General features: G+C 45.4%; 1 protein-coding gene across 1 annotated transcript; it reads right to left on the reverse strand.

Moving 5' to 3' along the window:
- Positions 1-20,069: 20,069 nt before the first annotated feature.
- On the reverse strand, positions 20,070-21,668 carry LOC146174822 (uncharacterized). The gene has a single exon (XM_084585461.1). It carries the CDS (start codon positions 21,666-21,668, stop codon positions 20,340-20,342), a length of 1,329 nt encoding a protein of 442 aa, XP_084441587.1. The 3' UTR covers positions 20,070-20,339.
- Between the last annotated feature and the right edge of the window lie 489 nt (positions 21,669-22,157).

The raw sequence follows: 22,157 nt of genomic DNA on the forward strand, positions 1-22,157 counted from the left end.
CGCTACAACAAAACTGATAAAGGTGTGACTCGCGACATCGAGCAGTAACAAACAAAGATTACGGAACTGATACGCGGTCCAGAAGCCTGTATGCCGGCGGCTGTTAAAAAACAACAAATACTGTTTTGAAGGTTTCGCGGCATTATTACCTATAAACAGCTTCAACCAAATTTCTTGGTTGGATTTGCAGCTTGAGAAATCAAAAGGTTGCAGATTAAGACATTGAATGTGGGCCTAAGCTTGCTAGGTTATGTCCACGTTGCAGGTCAGCACAATTTAGCTGCCCTTGCTATATCAGTTCTGAGTTGCAGCAGGTGTGCAGCACCTATTCAGGCAGTTAAGTGCAGGTTGGTACTGGCTTTTTTCAAAACAAATGTGTAGTACGCACCTACTCATCTGCTCGCCTTGAAGTGACTAACTTTAGGCAGGTGTGTCCCACCCACATTAATAGCTGCCAAAACCTTGATTCACTTGACCAATCTTTAAAAACCACACCACAATTGAAGTGTCGCCATGAACCTGCCCCAGTACATCTGCTCCTCATGGCAGCTCTAATGAAACACACATGTTCTCACGAAACGCATTATGTTGCGTGCACATGTCTGCTTAAACATCGTATGAAGTATGTGTAGGAGTTTCCTTGGAGAATTTGGGCACCAGTCTCACTGATGAGTGCAATGTGAGATAACTTGGATTCGACATTAGACAAAAGTGAAGAGACAACTACGTTTTTTGAGGAAAACAAAACAGGACTATGTTACACTCGAATACATAGTACGTCCGAAAAGGACGGGGTACGAAGAGTTTCTGGCTTGAACGCTTGGCCGCCGTCCTCCTTCTTTCCCTGTTACTGTAAGCGTTGGCCTCTTCAGCTCCGACAGCCCGCTGCCGGCGCCGCGGCCTCACAATTTTTGAGCGCGGCTTTTTACAGAGCGGCATTGGTGCGTAGCCTTTGTGGAAAGCGCTCCCATTCCTCCCTACGACCGGGAATGCCCTTTTAATATTCGAGATTCTTTGTCGGCTTTGCCTTTTCTCAGAAGGTCGCTGTTGTCTGGGAAGACGGAGACCTGCAGCCGTTACATGTGTCTGTGTTCGGCATTTCTGTCTGGTTCACAACATGCAATGACTTATACTTTTCCATCATTTCCTTGCTGCGACTAAGGCACTTTGTCAAACTGCGTAGTCGATGTACCGCCATAGTTTTGTTATCCGCCAGCTCGGCACACACTTCTTTCCATGGCAGTGCAACCTCGTAGTGGTCGCCTGTCCGTGCAATATGTAGAACTGAAGGTGCACATGTTTGCTTCTCGGGCTTGTCATTAATGCTGATTGCATCCAACTCCCAAAATTTCTGTAGTGTAATTTGGTCTGCGGATTCGATTTCAATTTTCAGCACACACACGTTGGTTACCAAAGTGAATGCGCTGGTGACGTTGAAAGGACCTCGGAAAGTCCATCCTGAGATGGTGTTCACGGCAGTTAATCCTTCATCCTCTTTGGAATGGCGAGGTTGTGTTACGAATCTCCACAGGTGGTCTTACCCGATTAGTATCCCAATACCAGGCACTGCTGGCATGCCGGTGCATCGAAATTTGTCGGCTATCAATGCCCCAGTACAAAGTTGTACTCCACTGGGACCTGGATAACATCGCTGCATATAAATGGTACTTCGACAGCGTCCACCTTTGTTTCTTTTTTGTCATATTGTCCCCGTAGACGAAGTTCGACAACTCTGCATTTTCGGACATCTGTGTTAGCACCGCCGAATGTGTTTAGTTGGAAGTCCTTCCCTCCCAAGACTCAGTTTCAACGTTCGTGAGACGTCTTCTCGGATAAAGGTGCGCTGACTTCCTCCATCCAACACTCCGCATATGTAGCCCTGCATACTGTCCCCAACAGCCCATGCGCGGAACATCTGCAGAGCCAATTCTGTATTTTCTTCTTTGTCAATAGCAGCGTGTATGTTGGCTGTGGTATGAGCAGGTGCCATATTTGTCTTCTGCTTTCGTGATGCTGCTCCTCGATATCCAAGTGGGATTACAAACTGACGACGTGTGCCGCTCTTTGCAGTGCATGCAACTAATCTGTCGTCTGCAGTGTTTGCTTGGTGGCTCCACTTTCTGCAGCGAAAGCATCGTCGCCTTTGCCAGTTTGTTCCTTTTTTCACCTTCTGTAATGTGCTCTTGAGATGCATGAAAGAAGCAGTTTTCAGCCCTGGAGGAATTAGCATGCAGCACCGCAGCACTTGCAGTCGGGGAGAATTTCTTTCGCGGGTTTGACAGTCGTCTTGGGCACTGTGCTTGGGTTTGTGACTTTCATGCACAACATTGGCATTTCCCATGCATCTCTCTCTACTTTTTGTTTCCATTAGGAGAAACTAAGTCTTTCCTCGCTTTTTTCACTTGTAGCTGAGGAATCAGTGGCCAGTTCGAGTTCGACATTTTTCCTTGTCGCTCAGCTAGCCTGCCAATGAAATTCAACCACTAGTTCATCGGCAAAACCGACAAAATGATTTTAATCAACATTGCTGCATATTTTGACTGGCTGACTCTTAGTCCTTTGAGTCCGCTAAGTGAGCTTGCACGTGATCATGCAGACGGCGGAGCCCCTGTACATCACTTGACGACAAAACAGCTGGCAATGCTCTTAATCTTGAGAGGTGCTCCTGCTCAATCCTGTTCTTGTCGCCGAACCTTTTTGCGAGTATTTCTACAGCATTGCTGTAGCATGCTTCTGTTGCCTACAGTCCCTTGATGGCTGCCAAGGTGGATCCGGAGAGCAGCATTCTCAAATAATTCATTTTCTCATCTTTGGAGAGGCCCTCACTGTCATGCACAGCGCTCCTGTAGCATTCCCAAAATGGTTGCGAATTGGACAGCTCATCGTTAAATGTCTAGTTGCAGCTTTGGAAGCTTGATCCCGGTTTGTGGTGGCGCTGATGGTATCGATTGTGTCGTAGCCACGTCGCGCGATGAAGCTGTAGTCGTCTCCACTGCAGCTATTCTTCCTTTCAGCTGTCTGATGGTGTGAATCGCTCTGTTGTTGTATTGGATGGTCTCGATGCACTCCGACTCGAACGTCTCTTCCGAGATAGAAGCTTCTAACGCCTCGTTGATTCTTTGCAGTTCGTTATTATTGCATTCCAGTCGGTACAACAGAGTCGTCAGAGTCTCGACGCTGGTATCCCGGCTCTGGACTGGTGTTGTGATCTCCTTGATCAGGACTGTATTCTGCCCACGCCGCGCTATCCTCATCTATTTAAGTTTTTGCATGGTTCTCCGTCACTTCACCGTTGTCTTCATTGAGGCTTTTCCAAAGGGGCAGCCGGTATGATGTCGCCCGCTCACACACAATAACTTTAAAAGGCCCGATCTTCTTGACCTTTGGCCCTCCCCTGCCGAAGTACTCACCCGAGGTGAAGTCATCCCCGACGCAAGTCAGCCCACAGGTGTTTGTTCCATCCGGGGACACACTCGCGCCGAGGTGAAACACCCGGGCCAGCTCTGTCGTCAGGTTCAGAGCGGTGTCGTATGCATTGGCGGTCCCCACCAATGCATTTAGCATGTCCAGCGCTTCATAGACGTCGCGCTGCCTTCCCCACGGCTGACCGTCTGTGGATGCAGGGCCCATCCAACTGTCGACGATAGCACGGACCCTGATGGGCGGCCCGTCACATGAGCTCTTCCCCCAGACCGGGACTTCTTGATTTCCCGCCACCTCGAGTTTGAACTCGTTCTTTCCATGCACTTCCATGTCGAGGACGACGAACAGAATGTTCACCGGCCCCGGCACCAGTGCCTGTGCCACTCGAGGCGTGCACATGAGGTCTAGCATGAAAGTCTCTTCACCCTCGACCTGGGAGGCAGTTACCGCATACCGGACCCGCTGAGTCCAGTACAAGGTTGTCAAAAAACTGAGGGCGTAAGGCGCGATGCCGTGTGACCCCCCGTGTTCGGCTTTGATTGGGATGACGGCTGTTGTGTCATCCCAGGTGTCAATTCCAAATGTTGTGTTGTAGTTGGGAAGGACCTTCTTCCGCGTTAGCAGAAGAGAGAACAAAGCAAGGTCGACAGCCACGGCCTGCCCGTCAGGCGCCGCCTTGCCGTACATGCCCATCCCGCACATAACGTTGGACACATGTAGGTCTGTGGCAAAACTTGTTGCCACATGAGTCAAACTTCGCATCTTACCTGCGTTCACCATCGCCTCGCCCATTGGCATACAGCGTAAATAGGCTGCCTCATCGCACTGCCCCCCGGGGGAGGAGCGGACGGCCTCAACCATTACTGCCATGAACTTGGTGTCAAGCGAGGCAGGGAAGGAGAAGAAACGGTTGGCTTGAAAGTCACCGATTGGCTTCGATAACATTGATGCAATCGTGTTGAACCTTTCAGTTGTCTCAAGTTCGGGTTTTCCTGGTTGCGATTGTGGGTTCACCCTCACAAATCGCATTGGTAAAGTCTCGGCATATGATGTTAACACCAGGGATAGGGGTGAAGCAGCATCGGCAGTATAACGGATGCCACCTACAGTCAATGGATCTGCCCAACTCCAGGGTGTCATCTGGGATGGTGTTTTAGCGATGTTCTGGCAGATCATTTGGTCTAGTTGAGGAGGGTCCCCAACATTAAGTTCCATGGCCTGTGGGAGACTGCTCCCAAATGCTTGAGCAAGTTGTAGAGGCAGGCCCTGGTTTTCATCTAACTTGGCTTCTTGTGTTGTACTTTCCATCGGTTTTGTTTGGTTTAGTTTTTACGTGGCGTCAACCACCGCCACAACTAGATGAGCAAGGGGCCTAGAACCCACAGTGGAAAGCCACTGTTTTCCAGCATAAATGCTATCCCAGAAGTTTGTAATTTTTCCCATGTTTCCGAATAAACGAGGGTGCTGCAGCTAAGGCTCTAAGGGAGCACTTCAGGTGAGGGTCAAAGGAAGTACCTTTGCAAGACAAACAGAACCACCTTTGCAGGCTGCGAGGTTCGAAACTGGGTTTGGGCCCACTGCGGAGGAGGGGCGCGCAGCGGGGTTTACGGAGCTTCTCCCAAACGCACACTCCTGGAAAAGCCGAGCGCCAGGCCGGGAGACGCTTGTACCCATGTTTACCGATGGGTGTCCGGCGGTGGGTTTCGAAACTTTGATCTAATTCCCGGGTTTCAGCACCAATATGTGAGATAACTTTTGAACTTAGATTCAACATTAGGCATAAGTGAAGAGACAACTACGTTTTTTGAGGAAAACAAAACAGAGGACTATATTGCACTCGAATACATGGTACGTCCTAAAAGGATGGGGTACAAAGAGCTTCTGGCTTGTGTCGCCGACTTGAACGCTTGGCCGCCGTCTTCCTCCTTTCCCTGTTACTGCAGGCGCTGGCCTCTTCAGCTCCGACAGCCCCTGCGCTGGCGCCGCGGCCTCACAATTTATAAGCGCGGCTGTTTACAGAACGGCGGTGGTGAGTAGCCTTCATGGAAAGCGCTCCCATTTGTCCCTATGACTGGGAACGCCCTTTTCGTATTCGAGGCTCTCTGTCGGCTTCGCCTTTTCTCAGAAGGTCGCTGTTGGCTGGGCAGACGGAGACCTGCAGTCATGTGTGTGTTCGGTGTTTCCATCTGGTTCACAACATGCAATGACTCTCCGATTTGCCAGCACGCAAATCATGCCTACTCACATGGCAGTGGGAGCTGCAGTTTCAACAATGACCGCTAAGGAAGTGCATTTTTCTTATAATGGACCAGCATGACATCTGCAGCTCTTTTAAATTGAATAGAATGATACAGAGGGTGCCATGCTGCACTGCTTAAACGAATGGCTAGGTGGAGCATTGTGAAACACTTCATGCAGAGGCACCAAATCACATAGACCTTACTTGCTTATAATGCAGCTACTTACGAGATGGTGTGACAACTGCCACTTGACAGACTTGCCATCTGCATCCAGGCACAGCAGAGTGTTCCGCTTGCTCTTTTGCAAACCTGGGGATTTCTGAATTCCTGGTCACAGGCCACTGACATTCTATCCAATCTGAATTCAGCCACACAACTGGGACTACAGCAACGCATCGTCCTCAGTGGGAAGTTTTACTACAGCAAATGGTTTTGCCATTCTGGACAGGCAGGAAAGGCGGCATCACTTGCTGCTGCCGGCCTTCATTTCCCCGACTCCTCTTTACACGGCTACTCCTGCAATGCTGATGAATTAGAGACATTATCGGAGACACAGTTCAAAAGGCCAATGGCGATGTTGAAACCAAAACAATACAGGCTCATCACCCCATCATGCACATAATATCCGCTTCCCCCACACTTAGTTTTCCTTGTGAATACTATGAAATCTTCCAAAGGGTTCTCTACGTGCCAAGAGAATTTTTGACTGCGAAATTTCAATTTGACAAAGTAAACTGCGGATTTTACCTACTTTGTTGTATTGAGGTTTACCTCTATAAACCACAGAGCGTTCTTAAGCTTTCATTCCCCCTTATTACTTCTCAATGTTTTGTTTTTGTGGAAATGCCAGCCCTCTTCCCTGTTCTCCCCTTTCTCGTTTGTCAAGAGCCACTTAAAAAACATTTCTCACTACTGTACTGATTAGGAAATACACCTTCAGTTAAATTTCAAAATGTCTATGACATTTGATCGGGTGATCAAAGATGGCAAAATAACGCTGGCAGAATGGATGGTGATTGGTATAGGTTTAAGACAAAGAACTTCTTGTCTTGGTTTTCTCATAAGGAAAGAGAATCAATTATGGCAACAAACTTCCATCTTACTACATGGCATTTAAGAATGCATTTAAAAAGTGGCCACAATGATGTGCTCTTTCTTACTCCTTTATTTGCAGCTTTTTCAGAACCCTTGTTAGCTGAGTACATTGTGCTAACTTTATCCAAATGCAGTACATCATAAAAGATTCACACAAATTGGTAAGGCCTAAGGCTCGGCACACCTCTACGAACATGACTGCACCAACTAGTGCTCAGTTTTACATGCACTGTAGGGCATAGCTCGTCAAGGCACCTACATGTCGGTTTCACCTTGGAAAGGAACACATTACCTAGCCAAGCAGCATGTGCATCCAGAGGCAGTTAATAGTGACGATAAACAGATCTAACACCTGTATGGATTTCATAGCAGAAAGGTCTTTGACCTTTGCAAACCCCAAGAAAATGGCCTCGACCCTGTGTTCATACTGTGCAATAGCCAATAGCGTAATTTTAGAGCACTGCCCATTTGGCCCCAAAGCTTCGGACAGTGTCCAAAGCACGCGAAAAGGGTGGAACAGGCTGCTGGCACTGTGAACTGCTAGCACAATATTTGTTTTCTCAAAAATAGCCAGCCAAAGTATACAGCTTCCTTGGAAACTTTATGGTTTAAAAATTCGTCCTGGTTTGAGGTATCATTTTTTGTTTAATCTGCAAATTTCTTGAGAATGCTAGCTGTATACATTTTGTTTCCTCCACAGATGCATGCACAGCTGCTCTCGAGTGGATGCTCAAGTAATTACCCCTTATTACACACCTACTGCACCCAAGGGAATTCTGGTAAAATTTTTGCCCCGCCGGGGTGGCACAGAGGTTACGGCGCTCGGCTACTGTTCCCAAGGATGCGGGATCGAATCCCGGCCTCGGTGGCCGCTTTTCGATGGAGGCGAAAGGCAAGGCGCCCATGTGCTGTGCGATGTCAGTGCACGTTAAAGAACCCCAGGTGGCCGAAATTTCCGAAATCCTCCACTACGGCGTCTCTCATAGCCTTAGTCGCTTTGGGAAGTTAAACCCCACAAACCAACCAACCAACTAGTAAAATTTTAATCAGTATATACATATATATTATATATATGTAGGTATGCCATCATTAAGTGCTTAACAGCCTGAGAAAAATACAGAAAGACATACATGTTTCAAAACAGGAGCCCTTCAGTCTGTCTCCTTGGTGGGGAGTGGCACACCTCAGGTTCTTGCATGCTACGCTGCCTGCCATCTCCATCTGTGGAGGGTAGCACACAGGTCTTAGAACAAAACAGTGCAAAACCATGGGACGGCAGGAAAGAAGCACAGAGACGAGCGCTGACTTACAACTGAGTGTATTTTGTGCAAGAATGTAAATACAGAAAGCAAGCAGAAGAAATCACAAAATTACTGCTGATATGATTTGTTATTATCTAAAAAGGCTATTTCTTTCCTCGATAAGTGAAGAGATGGTTCGCTCAGACAGTGGATAACGAAGGCTTCATAAAGCTCCCGTTTTAGCTGGCTATTATATTTGTGCAGTACTTTGCACACTTCCCGAACTGAAGAATGCACCCACATGTAGACACGTGTTTTGCAAGAGTTATTGCTTTGCTAGTCCTCACCTCATTTGCGTGCTCTCTTAATATGTCGTTTACGCATCGCCCGGTCTGGCCGACGTATGTGGCACCGCAAGTCAGAGGGATTTCATAAATCACCTTGCTTTTACATTCTACAAACTGCATAACCCACTAGCCCATCCTCTTGCAGCACACACAGGGCAAGGTGACATCTGGCTGCTCAGTAACTATGCCTGCAGCTCCGCTCGCACATGCAAGAGGCAGTAGTGGAATCGGTGGTCCGCGTGTAACAGGCCTCCGGAAGACCGCTTCCTCCATGTGGCTCTTCACACACAAAGAGCACGCCATTCCTCTGTCTGTGCCTGGGACGACCTTGTCGTAATCAGCATCCTGAAAGCAGTATGAAGAAAGCCTTGCACACATCAAAAACCAAATGGAAATAATTTGAATGCACTGTTGCTGTGCTGTATGGTAAGTATATGTAAGATGTAGACTTGAAGAAAGATTTTGGTAAGCCTTCTTGTCCTGGTCTAAAGATTCCAAAGCACACTTTTTAACTTGTCCTAAAATATAAAGTCTGCCTCTGAAAAGTAGGCTCAGAAAAGAATAAAAAGAACATTGCTCTAGAACATGTGGAAGACATCCGGTAATTTCCATGCAGCACCTTTAGCATTGTTCAACAGCAAGCAACATTTTCTTGCACCCCATTTTATGAAGTCACCTTCTGGTTCATAAATGACAAGAAAACAAATTGTACTTGAAAAGTCAAATGTCCTCACTACAAACTTAACTTCAGCTATAAAAGAAAAGAAAAGAATATCTCTGAAGGCTGCCTTTGGTCTGTGCATTTTTTCATACACTCGACAGCAACTGAAAGGTTTTGATCCAGTTTTTCTGCACAAGCCGCCAAAGCACTGACAACTCAGACACACCACAGTAAAAGCTTTTGTACACCAGTGCATGCTAAGCATTGTAATCGGTAATGTGAATGAGATCAATCCGAGGTTCTCCGCACAGAAATAAACTAAGTATGGCTTGCAGAGTGCAACACATATGCAAGTAACTATTGAAAATGGTGCATTTTTAATTAGGTGTTATGTTTGTTTCTAAAGGTATGGTGCAACACCATTAATACCTCCTCCTGTGTTTCTCTTGCGAATCCTCATTTGCCTATGTGCACTTTAATAGCTGTTCATTCACAAACACTGATTCTTATCCTTTAATATCTCACACATACTGTTTAACACATAGTTGTAAGCTACCACATGATGTGCAAGCACTCAGTAGATATAAAGCCAAAGCCCCACTTAACCAAGCCTTACAAATGTGCCAGCATGGCATATGGGTATCAATTGTGACTCTGGATACAAGGGTACTAGAGGATTCGATTCCCTTCACCCTCTCATCTAAAGGCAGAAGCTGATTTGGCAACTCAGGCCAATGCAGCCATGTCGTGTCATATCGACTTCCTGACACAATCCTACAACCGATCAGTGCCCTGACATGTCAGCTGCGAGCTGTCATGTCAAGGCATGCCCGCAATTTTTTGCTCCTCTAGGCTTTTATGTTATCATATTAAATGGTGGATTTCTAAGAAATCACTAATAGCCACAAACCCCACTCAGCAAGAGCTTTCACAGGCGGTTCCCCTTCACTACAAGAGGATGCTTTAATGACCTCCTGATGCACTTCTAGACAGTATTGAACAACTAAATAGCAGTAAAACAGTACTGGAGACGTGACCCAGCTTCACCAAACATTAAGTAGCGCACATACTTGTGCTAGCATGTATCTGGTGAACCTTTCTTGTGTTATCTAGCGGATACAGCATTCAATATTTACTTGAAATGTTTTCCTCCTCTTTTGACTAGGAATATTTTTGTGCGGTAACAACCACTTACTGATGCCCGTGTCCAGAAGGTCCTGAAGCCGATGGTTCCGCCTCACTTCCTCAAGCCGGCTCTTTTCAGATAGTTTTAACCTTTCCTCAAGAGACTATTCTCTTTTCCGCTCTGCGGAGCAGCCTTTTGGCACTAGCTCACCTTCACTGTCAGTGTCCGACTCAGCAGCTCGTGCTCGCTTTTCTGCAAAGCGTCTCATTGTTGCTTTTTTGCATGTGCTATTCATAGCCGTTATTCTTTAGCAGTGAGGTCCGCCTGGTAAAGGAAAGCAAAGATGAAAACAAAATTACAGTAGCATGTTGATTCAAATGCTACATACACCACATGACTAATAGGGCTACTTCCAATGGGGCCCTGGTAGCCAGCTTCCTCAATTATAGACCGAGGAATCGGCTTCCTCTTCTTTGTCATTCTATTGATGAGGTCTGCCATGTGCACTGTAAAAAAGTAATTTTGTCACAATATTTGGGGGTGTGCAAAAAAGCCTTAATGATGCATTTCATTCAGAGATGGAACAATCTGCTATTTCCTTGTATACAAAAAAAAGGCAGTGTATTCTGTGGCAGCCATGACAATTGCTGCTGGCAATTTCTCACCTCTTCCTGGAAACTTAGCTCCCCCCTCCCCTGGACATTGTATTCAGAACCATGCAATAGCGCAGTTCAGGGAATCATTACCTAGAATTTTAAAACTGAACATATGGCTTATTGCCTTCATTTTTTATTAATCTTAACATTTCAATTTCATGTTCGCTTTCAGATGTGGCTGCCTCCTTTATGGTTCATAAAGTGCACCAAAGCAATCTGTATTTAAATGCAACCGGTCTTCTGCATTTCTATGTAAAGGTGCTTTTAAAGCAAGTGTAAAAAGCTATGGTAGAAGATGCAGAGCCGAGAAGCCAGTGCACCACTGCTTCTGTATGCTTTTTGGAGAAGGCTACCAGAAAGCAAGCAACATAAAGAGAATGCATGACATGCTTACTCGCACAAAACTCACATTTCAGTTGTACCATAGTACAACCAACAATGCAAAATTATTGAGGCACATCGACCTGTTACATATGAACAAGTTGCTCTTAAAAATATTGGCTCTCTTGCCCGCACGATGGCTGACAGCAATAATAACCTTCCAGCTGGCTAAGCTGTTAAATGCACTCGCATTTGTAAACATGGAGCAGTGTTTAGTATGGCTTCAGTTTAATGCAAAAAGCCAGATCATAGGGCCCACAGTCGTAAAATGGCATGTTGCCCTGCAAGTGTTTTACACCCATATTCAGTCTCGAAACTTCATTTGCTTTATTACTGCTTAGCAGTTTTGCTGGACTTTTCGTTATGCTTATACGGTCATGAGAAAATTTGTGAGATGCTGCAGTGCTGTTCCAAGCTGCCTCTGGTTCCAAGTTGCACCAGATGGTGCAGTGTTCACATCAAGGCTGCGCTGGGCGATGACTACGCACATGCATGTCTTATATTCAAGTCTGCTTGCCTGCCAGATTACTTGTTCTGCATGAAGCACTGCTTAATCCACACTTTGGAATGGTTGGTCGTTTTCAATTCTTGCATTGCTCAAGCCATGCAGCTATCATGCTCTGCACACAGTCAGTTGGCAGCAATATATCATTGTGCATTTACCGGGGACAGCCGCCTTTATATCGCATCTTTCACTACAGAAAAACAAAACAGATTCAAAGAACTAGCTCTGTGCAGGCTGAGAATAGTCACCGTATACAACACATTCATACTTTTAACAAACTCTCCTGCACCACATTGTTCGAGATGCGGTGGCCGGCTAACAGTGCTCAATGTTTTAATTGAATGTCCGAGACTTGAACAAAAAAAAAAATGGCAATCTTCCTGGAATAGTAAAGTGGATAACAAACTACACTTAGTAAAGCCCATTTTGGGAGAATAGATGTTGTGCCGGCATCAGGAACGTTTCATAGAAGTAATACTATGCCGCCTCTGCATTTGACACACACCTGACACATAAGTTTCTGCTGACAAAAAAAGACAAACCTGAATGCGAAGAATGTGGAGAACTAACTTTCAACCACCATTTATTCTCATGCACAGGTCTCGAAATACTAAGAAAAAAATATTTTAACCCATTTTACAAACAACGCATTCCTTTTCAACCAAAACTGATTTTATGCGAAGATGGACTTGTAGATTTGTCGTGTGTTTTCAGTTTTCTAAGGGAAGCAAATGTCTTACACGAACTGTAGAATAAATCAAGTGTGCATCAGTAAACAAATTAAAACCTCAGGTTTTCCACATCATTGTGTTAGCAGCTTATGCGCCATAAAAACCAATGCAACCCGTTTCCTTAAAGGAGACTGTCTAAACAAACTAGTTTAAACACACCCGTTTTCCCCCTTTTTTCACAAAACAAATTAACCTTGCTCTTGGTGCATGATAGCCTTAGTTGCTTATGCGCCAAAAAACACAACACAACACACTTCTGGGGAGGGGTTGAAGCGATGGCGTTAGGCCAAAAGGCGGAGTGCTCCTGCCTCTGCCTCGAATAGCAGCCTGCTACCGACGTAGAGTGGCTCCGTGGATACTGTTCCTTTGAGCTCGGGGTACATCGTCAGTGTCTTCTGTGCTGAAGCATTTCACATGGTGTTCTCCGCTTGGCGTACATGCGTCTGCAGGGCAGTTTTGCGCTCGGTGGCCTCCATTATGCTGTTTGACCAGAAGCCGTATTTCTGGCACAGGGACTGTATGCGGGTACACCACTGCGTGTGGATGCCCTTTAGGTGCACATAGCAGAACACCTTCTATGCCCAGCGGATGTCTTTAATGATGCGTAGGCGTGCCTAATATGCGATTTAGCTGTGGGCTTCACGGTCTTTGAAAGTCGATCATCTCATGTCGCCCGAATCGCGTCAACAGCAACTCGACCGTGACAGCCCAACGCTATCTGGCCCACTTTGTGCTGTCTGCTCTCGATCCAATCTCTTATGAGGGCAGAGAGGCACACGATGGCATTGGCAAGTCAGGCCTGGCACATGCACACTATTCCATAGGTCACGAACCAAAACATATCGATTAGTATATTAGATGTAGAGGTGGGTTTCACTTTTAGGTGCATTTCACGTGCCACGTATAGGGCACCTTCTGTTCACAGCTGTCCACAGCCGCTTTGTTGATGCGTGCCGCGGCGAAGTCGATGGTGGCTTGACGCCCCAGCTGTTGACAAAGATGTTCTTGCCGTCCACATGCAGTCCGAACTTTTGCCTTGGTAATCCCATCCTTGTCATGGGGTGCAGTTTGTTTTTGTCGTTTTTTCTGCGGCTTTTCCTTTTCAGACTTGTCTTTGCTTGGTCACGAGGTTTGTTCAGTGTTCTTGGGTTCCAATGACTCCTCACCAGCAAACTTCTTTGGGGAGCTCTTAGGTTTGCCATTGGCAGTGCTCTCCTTCGTGAGTTTCCTGCTCAGCTTCTAATGTCTGTCGTAGCTTCCAATGTCCCTATCCTCATTATTGTCTTGCTTCTGTGAGAGGGCTTATCAGCCAGTGACATACAATTCTCTGTTTACACATCCCCAGATTTGTCCGGCCCTGGAGTTTGGCCACCACTTTGGTCCAGCAGGTTAGTCCACTCCTGTGGCATACTGAGCTTCTTCATTCGACGTAGGAAAGGTTCATGGGGGACACTGCCCACATGAAAAAAATCCAACGGGTCCTAGCTGGTCCCAGCTGGGACCAGTTATAGGGCCTGCTAGTGGGTTTTGTCCCAGTGTGTATTGCCAAATGCGTGGTGCGTGTCAAACGGCGCAAAAAATGCAGTCAGTAAAATTGAACAGCATGCACATTAGCAGCAATATAGAAGACGGCAAAAACATTTATTTTGGTACAGACACGGTACACCTTTCAAGACAGTGACTTCTCCAGTCCCGTATTTTCTTCGAAGCTTTGGAATCAGGAACAGCATCGCCACTCCATCCACATCTTTCGAACAGCCTTTTGGTAGTGCGTGGCTAAAATATCAAACCAGCAGAAATATATTACTCACACCAGAACTTTACCTTAATCATTTCGTTAAGCAGACAGTTAAATTAGCAAATGCAAGTTCCCAGCATATCACATGAACAAAAAGCCGAACTTTAGAGCAGCCTAACCATCACAACAGTTTGATCACTGATTCATCTTTATTTAATGCAGTTTTTGATCGAGGACTACCTCGGCAGGGAATTATTTTGCTTCAGTTCATGCTATTTACCTCATTGTACAACTATTTAATGTCTGGCTAAAGCAAATGAATTGATATTTAAACTGCGCAGCAAAAATAATGCCATGGTGGTTGTGGATGATGCCGTGGACACATGAATCGCAAGCCAATACACGTGATTTGGTAAACTCGAGCCAACAAAGGGTGAATACGCCTCTGCAATGACGTTAAGCATAGCAAGGTGAAAGCAGAGAGAGAGTAAACTTTAATTGTTTAGCGGAATAGCGTGGGTGGTTTCCTCAGTCCAGGATACATTGGCCTGGGCTGTCTCGAATACCAAAATCACCGCACTGCTCTTGGCCGCGTTCATCTTCATGGGGACGATTCTCGAGATGAGTTCCGAAAAGCAGTGAGAAGAATCTCAGACGTCACGAAAACAGCTACACGATCGCACTCTTTTTCAGAGAAATCTTTATTGTGCTAGTGTAGCTGATATGGCCGTGTGCTCCCGTTTAACTACAAAACGCAGTTAAATAACGAATAAAACTACCTTTCCTGGTTACAGAACGCAACAGATATAAAGAACACAGATAAGTACCTGAACATATGCCGCACAATTCCGGTCACTCTTTGGGCCGCTCTGCTGATAGGTATCCTTCGCCATGCGATGACATCCAAAGTGTTGTCTTCCTATTGCCTAGAGAACAACTGATGAACTATTTCGACTTCGGACCCTGCTGGAAAAATTGTACAAGATTTGTACGAGACTACTGCATGCAATTATTGCTGCATACACCTACGTGAATGTACACCTACAGAACGTACAGCTTAGGTGAACGTACATCCAACGTGGTCGTACAACCTATGGGAAGTGTACGAGACATACATGACATGCACGACTGCGTAATCCCATCACAAAACTAAGCAGGTAATGATGCAGAGCTCTATGTTCAAGGCCCACTGTCCAGGGAATGACCTTTTAAGCAAAGGAGCCCAGTGCTTAGATTAGGTACCGGAGATAGTCTGTGCAAAATGGGCAGCGATACGCGTGCCGCAAAGCAGCAAAAATACAAATCAAAGCTCCCTCATCCTTCCCTTCGGGAAACCAGCTTCCCTGTTCTCTACGAGCCGCAAGGATGACGTCGTAGTTGCAAACGACATCCATTCGTCCATCTCGTTACTGACGGGTGAAGGATGGGCGTACACCACTGTGTCCACCGCTTGCTGCGCGCTTTTCCCTCACCACGGTTGAACTGAATGCAGCGGCGTGCGCTCCCGCGCCTGTTCCTTTTTTTTGTTTTTCGCGCACGCAGAGACCACGCCCTACTTCCCGCCAAACTCTGAGAAGGAAGGGGAATTTGGCTTGCGGAGACTAGACGACCGGGTGAGAGAGGGAAGCACCTTTGCGAGGGAACAGGAGGAGACAAACACGACAGAATTGGATGATTGTGGTAGCTGTACCTGTGTTATTAATTACTCTTCTCAAAAACATTTTGCGGCCTTGCTTTCTGGGGGCATAGTCTCATAGTCACCGGGGAAGGGAATATTTTTGACCCGGAGGGTGGACAGTGGGCCTAGGAGCTGTCACTAGTCTGTGGGCCAGATGTTTCACGTCCTATTTTCTTCTGCTTATTGAGGTCTGCTGCATTTCAAAGTTTGTTCAGGATATCACCGCCTCTTTTGACCTTCACCTTTGCAGGTTGAATTAGGAAGATGCGTTGCCTTTTGTTTTGAATTCGACATAGTCAAGTGTGAACCTTGACACATAGCAGGAGTGGAATGTCACAATTTATGTCTGGACGTCCTTTCAATCAGCATTACAATTCTTGATTTGCATCAATATGTTCTGAAAATATGAATCATAGTGCTGATGCATGACAGGTGTGTCAAAGGTAGTGGCTTTAAAGCTTAGCTTGAAGGACTGAAAAGCTGCCATGGGATGCAGGCTTTTTCTTTTATTGCACATCCCTGAGCATTGATTGTGCTTGTTGAGTGACTAGCCGGTCTTCCTCAGAATGTTTATCGCTTGAGTGATTTCGTACATATTCACCATATGCCCCTGCAAATAAAGAATACAAAATGGAAAGCTAATTTTAGTCATGTTACATCGAAGGACAAATATTTGCATGCAACTAGAAGAAAACTGAAGGGTCATGCATGTCAAAAAATGGCAAGGAAATCAATTTAGCTATTGTACAATCTTGATCGTTCCTCTTTTATAAGTAAAGAAATGAAGAGTAGGATATGGTTGTGAAATAATTAAACCTCAGTGAAAGCGCTCACAGCAGCTATGAGAGGTGAAGTGCCCATGATGTGTCAGCCACAATTAGGATGGAGTACCCATATTGGTTCCAAATATCTGCAAATAATAAGAAATTTTAACATTTTGAGTTTGATTCATTCGATTATTTGCAGTTATTTGGAACCAGTATGCGTACTCCATTTGCGCCAACTTAAGCAAATATATTCATGGGAGTTCTAGAATTCAATATACTAAATTCACCTTCTAGAATGCTCCTGTGATAAACATACATCGAAGAGACAGGGCAACCAATGAAAGTCCTCTTGTCGAAAGGCGTCTCGTCCCCCCTTTTCCCTTGTTCAGTGCTCCTTCATATGTCCATATATAGTAACGTCTTGCGCATACTAATGCGCCAAGAAGAAAACATGAAATAAAGATCTGTTGCGACCCTAGATCCTTTACCATAACCATAGCAAAAATATGTAGAAAGCATTTTACTACGGAGCATAGAAGTTAACTTGCCTTTCCATCTACACCCAGAAATCCATATTGTCACGTAGGGGTGACAAGGTCGACGACACAAATGAAGGGTCGATGATTGCACTGAAGAAACTCTTTATTGGGCTGACTTGCGCCTGCAAAAGAACTAAGCAACTCGGCGGCGGCGATAGCAACAAACGTGCTCGTCGGTCGTCAGACAAAGAATGCTCGTCACACTCGGCAACGCTCAATTTAAAGGCTGCACAGAGCAATCTAGATAACGTCGCAAACAGCTACCAGCACGGGCTGAAACATTGTGGAAAGACACCCAAGTGGCCGGAACCTTCGAGACAGATCTCGGTGCATCTTGCGCTACAACAAAACTGATAAAGGTGTGACTCGCGACATCGAGCATTAACAAACAAAGATTACGGAACTGATACGCGGTCCAGAATCAGAGTGATAAGCCTGTATGCCGGCGGCTGTTAAAAAACAACAAATACTGTTTTGAAGGTTTCGCGGCAATATCGTATTCAATGAACATTCAATGAACATCCACCAATAGATATCCGATGTCCATATGATGTTTACAGAAGTTGATATTATGTTGACATAACATCCATGGAATGTCCATTTTGACACTTGTGGACCCCCATATAATGCCCACAGCATGTCCACACACAATATTGATGAGACATTAAATGATATTGTGTGGACATTAACCAATATATATTTTCGTGCTGTGAGTTGTGCATTAGGAGTACCCTACTTTATAATAAGCGAGTAATTGCTCAATAATGCCCACGCAAGCACCATATGGCTCCACCTGGGTGGATATTATTGAGCAATTACTCGCTTATTATAAAGTAGGGTGAGTGGACGTTACTGTGCAGCTACTACCATCCTGCAAATATACTTCTCTTCGGGGGAAGTGCCCTAAATACATTTAGAGTGCACTAAGTAATTGATTTCATACTTTGCAGCGACTGCTGAAAATCACCAAGAAAAATTATTGTTGTACAGTCATGTTTATTTGGTCATTTATGTTTTATTTTGCCTCTGTGATATCAGGTCCGGGTGCACATTGATGACCTGCAAATATACAAATGCACATATATAAATACATGACAACAGTAACGGCAACACATTTATCACAAACATGAAAAAAGTAGAATGGTGGGTATGATGTAAATTAAGCATGCTCATTGATGCAATCTGAGCTTGGAAAAATGAACTCAGCAGCAGTCGGAATGCACTGGCAGTATATCCTAAACAAGCACACTTGTGGAGACAGCACTCTATTCACAAAATATTTTGAAAAGCCATGGCAAAAACTCATATTGTAAACACACTGCAAGAAGTGGTAAAGACAGTCCTTTTAATATAAACAGGAAAAAAAAAAGTGAATTGGTGGGTATCCTGGAAGGAAACTATTCATTGGTGTAATTACACCAACAATATACACATACGTACAACGTAAGCATATGCTGGGCCTCGCAAACAGTAGAAAGGATTTTGATGTAATCTTCCAGTGTTCCCGGGGCAACATTCAGCTTAAATTAAAAAGCAACATGTGTAAGAAAAAACATACAAGACCACCAGGATCTCAGTAAGTATGACAACTTGAACGAAAGAAAATTTCAAGGAATGAACACAAGAAAAATTTAGACTTAAAAAATGATTAAATTCAGAAAACCGCAGCTGACTCCCAAAGAAGAGCAAAAACATAGCAAATTTAAAGATAAGAAATTTAATAGCTATCAAAACCCAAGCCCTTGAATGCCTGCTATATATTCGAGAGTAGCAATGAAAGAGCGGCTCTTGGCAGTCTTTCACTATCACAAAACAAGGCCGGAACTGTTTTCTAGAGCTGCGCTAGGAAGCTGTCCACTTTACTAATAAGAGGTAATGTATATGGTAGGCGGCGGGACTGCCCTGCAAAGTGTTTAATTAAGTTCAGGCTGTTCTAGACACCCAAATTCTCATCTGCCCGCACGCATGTTGCTTTCTAGAGGCAAAGAAGTGGCACTGAGTATTTTGCCCACATGGACGGTTCAATCATCTCAGCTCGAACTAAACGTCGTGTATTTTTAGCGATGTATGCCCCCAACCGAAATGATAATCGACTGGTAAAATCACCGCCACTAAAAATGCATAATACCAGAAACGAACCTTAACACTTTGTTTGCCAAACAGTAACATCAACACTCGCCATTTTAGCTGTTCTCCCGCACAGTTGACTTGTGCTTGGCCGAATTTGGGCATGGGACTACGTGAAGCACACAACAAAAAGGCCGCCATTGCGAGAACAACACAAACACGTGAATGAAAAAAAAAGAAACAAGCGAACGAACCACCAATACAACGCAGCTAACTGAGGCGGCTGCCACAGCAATGCTGGCTGTGGCGCTAGCGGCGCGGCCGGTGGCGATGACCGTGGCTACTAGGCTGCCGCCAGCTGATAGAGTTTTGTTGTTGGTTCTCGTTTCGGAACTTTGGTGTTTGTGACTGCACTCGTTTCGGAACTGGCGTTTGGGACTGTGAACACAACGTGAGGAGTCTCTACAAAGTTTGGTCTTCCGCACGTGTTGGCATGCATGAAAAAAAATGTGCCAGTCGATAGCCTAAATAATTCCTTCAGAAAAAAAAAGAGGACCAAGCATTAAGGGGGGAGACTGCTTCTGGAGAAATTTTTTCTATTTCTTCGCCAAACTCAATGAAATTGCATATCCTTATCTAATTTCTCATGCTGATTTCAAAAATGTGATTAGTTTTTTGATAGGACTATTGGTTCTCAAGGTACAATTAATTAGCCCCCTATTCACAAGAACAATAGAGAGAAAAGTAAACAATAAAAGCTCACAAATTGCACATGGTTAGACTCTAGAAAGGAAATGCAACGCAATGTTGGAAACAATTTTCTAATTTTACCATTATTACTGATTTTACATCAGAATGAAATTTGTGCAAAAAATTGTGACTAATATGAAATTAAGAACTAGATCATTAAAAAAATTTATGAGCCTTAATTTAAAAATCTGCTCCCAACATTGCATGCTTGGGTAACCTAGCTACATGCTAAAAAAAGAATTGTGGTTCTCTCAGCTATAGATGCTGAGATATGCTACTTTGAAAGTCACTCCGAGTCCAAAATTTGCATTCTGAGAAAAATGAGAAAAACAAGCAGAGTGATGTTTATTGAGGAAAAGTACTAAATTATCCATCCAGCCACCTTAGAAAGTTACTAATAGCCTCCTGGAATGTAGTCAGACTGCTTATTAGCATTTAAATGGTGTTTTTTTAGAGTGCGCTGCACATTTTCTGAGGACTTTTGCTTCTGTGCACATGCACTCTTCCTTTGCTTGTCTTTCTCCTGCATGTGTTTTGTTGTCTGGGGGCTGGCAGTCAGGTGCAGCTCTTTCAGAACGTTTTTAGCAGTTCTTTCACTCCCTGCATTAAACTTCATCACAGCCTCAGCCACAGCGGCCTGGACCGTGAAGAGTGAAGCATGGCGTTCCTTACGTGCCAGTGCCCAAATCATTGAATGCAAACATTCATTATTGTTCTGTGTTTTGCCTCGTTGTACGCGCTCCAGAAGCCTCTTGTCAGAAAGCCTTTCATAGACTGGCAGCAAAGCTTCACAAACATGAAGAGGCAGGTTGTGTCGGTGATGCGGCATGGTCTCACCTCTGGCCTCTGCAGCATTCTGCTTACACCAAGACTCGGGGCCTGTTGGGCAAAAGCTGTGATTGTAGGTTACATCATTAGATGTAACATGATGGTAGGTGGCCATCACAGCCTTCTGTGTGGCCTCCACATCACCAGTGTGTGACTTCAAAGCCCATGCATAGTAAGAGCTCAACTTGGAAATTAGATCTCCTGTAAGCCTTCCTTTGCCACCAAGGGATTCTCCACCAGAACCTCTCTGTTTCGTGATCACATTGCGCAGAGCAGTTCCCATGCGCTTCTGCACATGGTTTATGCAGTCTTCCTTTGTAACTGCTATGTAGCCATATACTTTTGCTTCTTGCAAAGCAAGGAAGGTTCGGCTGTCCCCATCAGAGAGCATGGTCGTGTAGCGGAGGTTGTGCTGTTGTAGGGACCGCTGGAATAAAATAAGCGCAGCCTCGACTTCCATTTCACCAGCCTTCTTGGTGGTGTTTTTCTGGCATTTGTGGCCTTGTTTCCACGCCGGATACGCCGGGTCATCCTCTTTTGGGCCTCGTTCACACGCGTCGCAAAAATTGCTCAGCACGACGTAATCGAGCACAAGTCCGCTGAAAAGCTCGATAACAGTTCCAATTCCGATGTGAGATGAATGCCCGCGTGTCATCCACGAGCCGTCGAACGAAACTGCAATATTTCCGGGGTGACCGAAATTCAGCTCGGAGTACACCTCCCGAACGGATCGTGCGCAGTCTGCTGTCATCTTTTTGGCTGCACGGTCCACCGCGGGCGTCAACTTCTCCTTGACATATTTCTGCCACGTTTTTGTATGCAAACCTTGATGAGATATATTCATCACTGCGAATATATCATTTAGCGCACCGCGCTGATTGCCGGTTGCTTGCATCGCGCGCGCGGCAAGAATGTTCACAATGAACGGATTCTTTTTTTGTCCGCCGATCACACGCGGTGAACTCCAGCCACAATTAATGTCGCCGCAATTCACGCATGAAATCGTCAACTTCACTGCAAGGCCATATTCGCTGCCACATTTACCGATGTTGACAATATATCATTTAGCGCACCGCGCTGATTGCCGGTTGCTTGCATTGCGCGCGCGGCAAGAATGTTCACAATGAACGGATTCTTTTTTTGTCCGCCGATCACACGCGGTGAACTCCAGCCACAATTAATGTCGCCGCAATTCACGCATGAAATCGTCAACTTCACTGCAAGGCCATATTCGCTGCCACATTTACCGATGTTGACATCACCGCCGCACACTTTACACTTCACACACGCTAGTAGCGCGTTCACGGAACTCAAGCTGATAACGGTGAAGGTTGCGTCGTCGAGAGGCTCGGCAGCTGCGGCATCTTCGGCGGTGTCTTCGGTT

The sequence above is a fragment of the Amblyomma maculatum genome, chromosome 11 (genome assembly GCF_055883805.1).
Source record: "Amblyomma maculatum isolate TAMU_Amacu chromosome 11, ASM5588380v1, whole genome shotgun sequence".
NCBI classification, from domain to species: Eukaryota; Metazoa; Arthropoda; class Arachnida; order Ixodida; family Ixodidae; genus Amblyomma; species Amblyomma maculatum.